At 37.5% G+C, this 7,443-nt stretch overlaps 1 protein-coding gene across 1 annotated transcript in view; it reads left to right on the top strand.

The window, feature by feature from the left end:
- Positions 1-6,098: 6,098 nt before the first annotated feature.
- F5 (coagulation factor V) overlaps positions 6,099-7,443 on the top strand; it is a 40,283-nt gene continuing 38,938 nt past the window's right edge. Inside the window, exon 1 of the mRNA XM_013950188.2 lies at positions 6,099-6,259. Coding sequence (XP_013805642.1) covers positions 6,099-6,259 — 161 coding nt within the window. The remainder of the gene's footprint in view (positions 6,260-7,443) is intronic.

Below are 7,443 nucleotides of genomic sequence, written 5' to 3'. Positions count from 1 at the left end.
TACCTGAGCTAACAAAGTTGGCCTGGGTGCACCTGCAGTGTGTACGTACATCCTTTTCTTGTTTGGGACTGTTAGAAGTGAAGGTTGCTGCTGTAGAAACTGCCTTAAACATATGCAAACATAGTAACCTCAGTTATAGCTTCTAGCAAATCCTATATTCTCATTAATTGTCTGAATTTTGGCTCTACCTCAGAATGGCTCTTGAGGAGTCCTGCTTTGCTGGAGCTCCTTTCCTACTGTACATCTTACCATTCTCATGGCTCTTTACTTGCCTTCTAAATAGCTATCCCTTCATCTTAAACTTTTCTGAGTACAATTTAGTTTATAGGTGCTGCAGTGAAGACCAAGGTGAAATTTTGATTTTACTGAGTCTGCATCAAAGATTTGCCATAGGAAATGTGTTATGACGCAAAGGGGGTAGCCTTACAGAGATTAGAATGACCATCACAAGCTGTACTGCCAGGCTAGCTCTCAGTTTACGTGAAATGCTTCAGAAATATAAAAAACCCTCAAATTTCCAGTGAAAAGTAAACATAAGAACCAAAAATTACAAAGCAGTAACTTCAACACACGATCATTTCTGTATTTAGATTTCTGAAACTCTATTCCAAGTCTCAACCATAAATAATGAAGGATGGAAATAATGTTAAAGAATGAGGGTAATTTCCAATTTGTCCTTCTGTTGCTGCCTTTTTAGGTGTGGAAAAGCAGAGCTTGTTTAATTAGCTTACCAATGAATGGCCTGATCAGTTGCTAAAGAACCAAATGCCTTGATTTTTGTTTGGGTGTTGTAAGGTCCATAGGGAAAGATGTAATTTAGTGTCTTTTTAGGCTTATAGCTTATTCATTTCATTTCTTCCTCTATCTAAAAACAATCTTATTTGCTAGTAACTGAATAAGAATTGTTCTACTGTTGGTTTTTTTTAAGGACGTCTAGGTGTAGAACATGAAACCGTATGAAAGAAGAAAAAGTTGATTCACTCATGAAGTATTATACCTGCTATTGGATGTGTATATGCATATAATTAATTTATAGCAGGCTCACTTTTTTGATAATCTACTCTCAGGCCCAACAAAGGCTTTATGGTAAAAAGATATCAATCTTTAGAGTTGCAAACTACTGCAATTGTGTGCCATCTGGTTTACATCATATTGTGGACACTGATGATATTACTGTTTTTATTCTCTGTAGAAAGACTGCCTAGTTAAATCTGTTGCTAGACTGACTTAGCGTGAGGGTAGTTGATCATAGCAACACCTCTGTATTTAGCATGTCGGTTATAAGCCTGGGCAAATAAAGGATTTTCTTGGTATAGAAGTCAAAATGGAACACAGAAAACATGAGTATGGTGTAGAACAGGAGCAAAATTCAATGTGGAGTCACACTGGAATTTTTTTGGCAAAATTGAGAAAGTGAAAAAGGTCTTGTTTTGAGACAACCCAAAATTGAGTCAAATGTTATTAATGTAGTTTTTGAGGAAAGGAAGTTGATTTAACCTTCTCTCCTTTTCTTCCTTAAAATAAAAAAACGTTCAGATCAAAAGCCAGTGGTATTAGATAAACTTGTTAAATCATTTAAGTTAATTTTTGCAATATTTACAAAATTCTTATTTTTATTTTTCTCTGAAACACTCAACTCCAATCAAGGACTCTTTGTTTTTCTCCTAAGGAAAGCACGTTTAGAAAACCTGAATGTATTTCAGCTTCAATCAATATGATGCTCTATCTTCTGAAGCGTTTAGCATCAGACCAGTCTAAAATGCTGGTACTCTACATTTTTTACTGTCTTGAAGTAATGTGTATGACTGCGCAAGCTGTGTTGCCTGCCTTCATTTTTGAATTATGCAGAATGTGTTCTTACTTGTACTGCCATCAAATAGAAAATCTGCATAGATTCTCCTTTTGAATAGGTTGTTAGCTGAAAGAAAGCTTAAGAGTTTCTCTGCCATCCATTGTTTTTCCCTGCTTGTGTGGTTTTTAACATGATACATCTGCTTTAAACTTCTAAAAGGAGCCATTTCACAAATTAATCTTTCTTGGCTTTAGTGCATTCTTGCAGAAGTGGAGATATTTATCTGATGGCTTCTGTTCTGAGTTGTGCCTGGTAGATTTGGTAAGTGCCCCCTATATCTTTTAACTACATTCGGAAGCACGTGTTTACTGCTGATCAATAATTAACTCCCTGTTTGCCCTTAAAATTCCTTTCGCCCTGCACTAAACAAAGTATGCTTGCTGGACACATTGTGCATTGATCTGTGCGTGTGTGTGTGTATGTGTGTGTGTGCCCACACGTGCCAAGGGCGGGGGGGAGAGATCTGTGGGCATTATTAGCAACCAATTCAATAACTGCTCTATGCCTTTCTTCTCTTCTTTCTTCAATTGTTAAAACTGATGGCAGCCATCAGAATATGGCTGCCTGATAGCATTTAGGACCCAATATAAGTATTTGTGATAAAGTAGGATCAAGTTTGTGATTGGTACTATTCTGTAATCTGCACAAAGTTGAAGATCACCACTTACAACTGTTCAAAGATCCATATGTTCTTGACTTCTTAGACTTGGCCTAAGTTTTTCTGCTATAAAACTGGCAATACCAGTTAGTCTTAAAGGTCTGTCTTTAGTAGGGCAGCATTTTACAGTGTGGCTCTTTCAGTATGTCTTCATATGTAGCAAAGCAAGAAACGGGGCCATAATTACTGTGTGTCAGAACAGACAACAATCTTTTTCCCAAGTTAGAAGATGGGGACCTGCTTTTAATGTTGAAAAGTACTACTTTTGTTTCTCTTTACGTACTTTTCATTTAACATTTAAATATCAATACCTCCCAGAGGTACTGCTTAGCTTTGGGAATTATATTGTTGACGGTGCTGCACAGAGTGTTTTGCCAACATTATACAGGAACATGGATGATTCATGATCCCCCTCACATGGCTTTTGCCCACAAGTCCTTTTGATGTGCTGGTGACCAAAAGTAAATCAAGCTTAAAACATGGGCAAACAATAATGATAAAATAAGTTAGCTGCACCTGCAGTATTGTTTCATTCAGTATTTTTCCTTGAGGAGCAGAAAAAGTTAAGATCATGGCTATATATATGTATAGGCAAAAAAGTTGCATTGTCTTGGAAGACATCAACCTGAGGAATGCATTCTGAATGTCATGTGACTAACTGTAATATCTTGTAGGCTAACTAAACAGATTTCACATGTGTGTAAAAGACTTTCATTATGCCAGACAGAGGATATAATTGCAAATATTAGAAACTAATGGTCAGATGGAAGGGTTCAAGCTCTTTGGACTATTAATACTGATTTTCAGAACACTGTGGAACTTCCCAAAGCCTAGAAGAGACAATGTGGTGCAATAATTATTAAAAAAAAAAAAAAAAAAAAAGCTGACCCAGATAATTTCAGGCCTCTTAGCCTTATATTGATCCTGAGAGATGGGGGAAGTCAGTAGAAAATAAGGGAATGGCTGATATAGGACTTTTTGTTCATAAAGGATTAAAGAAGGATGATGCACGCTAATCAGTGTAGTTTAATGGAAAATAGATCTGGTCTAATTTGCTATTCCTCTTTAGTACTATCAGTATTATCAACCAAGCTTGTAAAAGTAATTTCACTGATGTAATGCATTTTGATTCCTTTTACCATTTGATTAGTTGTACATGATATGTCGGCTAAGAAATTTGAAAAAGACAAACACAAAATTCATTAAATGGTTAAAAGACAAGTAACTAGTTGAGCTCAGCTTTGATGGTTCCCAGTCATAAAGCAAGGGTTTTTAAGCAGGTATTCTGGGTGTTAATTCTTGGACTAGAATATTATAGCTTTTTATTACAGCGAAGAATTAAGTATTAGACACCTGCCTATAATGAAAAATTCAAATTCAAACACTTAGTTCATCAAACAATCAAAGGATGGCTTGTTCAAAGTGTATTTTAGTTTGGTCTTATCAGCCAATCACATAAGAATACAAGAAGGTCTTCAAATCCCTGTATGGGAAGGAGCTTTAGGAACAGCCCTGTGAAGTCCAATGGGTGGAGGCTGGAACTGGACATGAATCCGTTTATTTCTTGACAGAGAGATGCATGATATTTTCTAGGTGCTTCTGTATGGATGTGTAAGAATGGGGGATGAGACAAGCTGACTTAAAAATCCTTTAGGTTTGACAATATATGCTAGCATTGACATGGGACAGCATATAGGGTGTCTGGCATTTCAGCACCAGCTACACCTCATCAATTCTGGACATTAGTCTAAAAGGAATTGTTCATCTGCCCAGAAGAGGGTTTTTTTTGTTGTTTTTTTTTAAATGCATCTTACAGGCACTCTCACACCAACTGCCATGCCCGTTAGTGTTAAACTCTTGACCACCAGTGTTGAAAGAGATCCTGACCTATTCTTCTACCAAGCCAGAGAAGAGATTGGGGACAGACTAGAAATGAGGCAAATATTGTATCTTGCTGCTTAAAAATCATTTAAGCAGTTTACTAAGGGTTGTGGTGCAATCCCCAGTCAAAACAATAATTAATTAGTAAGGAAATACTATTGGACTGTCTTTACATAACATTTTGGCATCGATGTCTGTGCACACGTGGTGGTCCAACCTACTTTTTCCTAGATCATGGATTTTGAATCCCTTTCGTACATAATGTATGTGTCAAAGGAGCTCGTGGATACAAATGATTTGTTCCATGCAGAAACAATCAAAGGTATTTTACCACTGATTTCAATATGCTGCCTTGAAACTTTTTGTGGTGCCTCTACTCTTATGCTGTCCAGGTGATCATGGTTGTTTTCAGGTTTAGGCACCAAACTATCCAGAAGTGTCAGGGAGCATTTGGTTCTTAGGCTTCATTCATGTTTCTGAAAACTAATCCCTATCTCTACTAGGGCCAAATGGTGCTTGTTTGGATGGAATTATCATGCAGGCTGCCAGTTAGACTGTTCTGCTCTTGAAATATATACCAAACATAGAATTTATGAGGTTTTGTTTCAAAGTAGTCTGAGGAAATTTCATCCTCATTTTTGTCTGGATCTGAAATGGAATTACTGTGATTTGGGGTTTTAGGTCATTTTTTTCTTAAAAACATAAGCAAAACTTTATTGAAAATATTGTAACTTTCTGTTTACAAAAAAAAAAAGGTACTGGTTTTTCTTTTTCCAATAATCCAAGTGCAAATAAAACAAAGTCAACAATTTTCTAGTCGTTTTGGCAAACAGCTCAGGAGGGAGGGGAATATCTTTTTGTTGATATGGTTGACATTTGTAATTAGCTCGTCAAAAGGCATTTTCTTAATATTTTCTCTTTTGATGAGTTTCAACAGATCCTGATCAAGACTAGTTTGGAAGATTCTGACTGTGGGCAAGTCTTCAGGCTGGTCTGTTAGCTGCCGCTGAGAAGTCAGTTCATTATTCATTATCCGACACTAGATATTTGGGGACGAAAGTGAAGTTGACCGCGTGTTTGGAAAGGTTACTGAATTGCTATAATAAGGTAGCAATATGAGGTAACCTGAACTAGATTTGAAGTAGTAAATTAGCTCTGTATCCACCCATAGCCCCCAGACCTAATCCATCAGCATTTTGCTCTCTCAAATTGGGAAAGATTCCTTAGATCTTAGGACATGTGGCATCTAACCGGGGAATTTCCACCACTGCCAGCGGTGTGCTAGTATTCTCTTTCCTGGGCAAGACAGAAAATGTGCCCTCTTGCTTCCTAACCTTGTAAGTCAAGCATCTAAGTAATTGCTTTTTGCCTCTGGTTATCTTGCTGCTCCAGTAGATGATGACTTAACTACAGTCTGTAGTGGGGTCGAAGCTGCTTCTCCTTGATGCTTGTCTCTCAGTGAAAATGGTGTGGAGGAGAGGAGGGGAGGGAAGGGAAGGTAGTTTAAACAGCTTTTTATCTCTATTGGATCCCTGTCAGCAAGGGGAGGAGGAGGAGGTGAAAAGCAATGACCTGAGCATAGTGAACACTGTTGCCGTCTTGCATCATAATTATTTCATTTCAGAGGGGAAGTTAGGAGCAGCAACAGCAATAAAAGCAGCAGTTTCCGCCTTGTCTTCCAGAGCAACATCAGTAGGCATCTGTATCATGACGTTCCACTGCATGCATCTTTTTCTCTTGCTTCTGCTTGGTTCATGGTGGCCAGATTCAGAGAAACATGTGGTGGGAGCTGCGAAGATCAGGGAGCACTATATCGCTGCAAAGATCACTAGCTGGACCTACAAACCAGAATCTGAGGAAAAGTCCAGGTAACAAAGTTCAAGATAAGGAGGATGAAACTTGTCCTCTCCTGTGACGGAAAGTGTTTTGAGTCTCCTGAGGCATTTTAGAGCCCAGGAGGACTTTAGAGTCTGATCTGTTGACTTCAAAGGAACTGTGTATCTTTGAACAGCATGATCTGAACTGGAGCCAATGAAGTATTAAAAGCTCCTTTTTAGTTACTTGATTAGTTGTCAAGATTATGTTTTCAGAGCAGTTTTGTTGAATCTATTCTTGGGCTTGCTTTTATAATCTTTTGTGTGTTTTTTTCAATGTCGTTGTTGTGGGGTGTATGGATTTTGAGCAATGTTAAGTTGAGCCTCAGTTTGGTAGGATTTTGAAAACCTTCAGACTCTAAAATTGGCTGAAGGAATAAATAGCTTCTAATTTGGATACCATCACTTTCATTTAAATCAGAGCCTGATGAACTTTGGAACTAGCTGCTGTTGTTTCTGAGTTGTTCAGTAGTTTTTGTGAAATATTCTTCCTGAGTTTGCCTGGGCAAAGGTTGTAGGATCAAGCATTACTGTACTGTACTAATTTCAAATCTTTTTAGATTGCACTGCAGAATGGCCAGCCTGCATTCACACAACAAGCAAGCATATAAAGTATCTTCTTGTACAACCAATATTATGCTTAGGATTATAAACACTGCAAGTGCAATGCTATACATGGCAAAACTTTGATCTAATTTAGAATTTTGTTTAAATTAGGCTTGGTGCTTATGCTATGTTCACTATAGTCACCATACACAGCTTTTGTTTGTTCACGAAGTGGCATGAAATGGGAGCTAATATATGTTCTCTCATCCTGTGTTGAAGGGGACATTTGGACACTGCGGAGTGTTTTATATTGGTGGGTGGCTTGTTTTCTTTATTTCGGTTTGGTTTGTGACTTTTTTTGATGTGTGTTGGATCTTGTATTTCTGGATGTTATTGGAAAGTACATTTCCAGTTCAAATTTAGATTTTCTAAATATCTCTTTTCTGAGACTAATTAAAACGAAGTTCCCGTGATTTCTAAAACTCCCCTTGGAAATTCAATACAACTGCTATGAGCATAATGTCAAAGTGGCAAGATAGGAGAAAATATGATTTAAATGTAGGAAGCCAAATGCCATTTAAATAGTGACCTAGGCATGTGAATTTAGTATTTAGATCTTCATTCTCATCTGC

The sequence above is a fragment of the Apteryx mantelli genome, chromosome 1 (genome assembly GCF_036417845.1).
Source record: "Apteryx mantelli isolate bAptMan1 chromosome 1, bAptMan1.hap1, whole genome shotgun sequence".
NCBI lineage: Eukaryota > Metazoa > Chordata > Aves > Apterygiformes > Apterygidae > Apteryx > Apteryx mantelli.
This window is presented reverse-complemented; position numbering and strand designations above follow the sequence as displayed.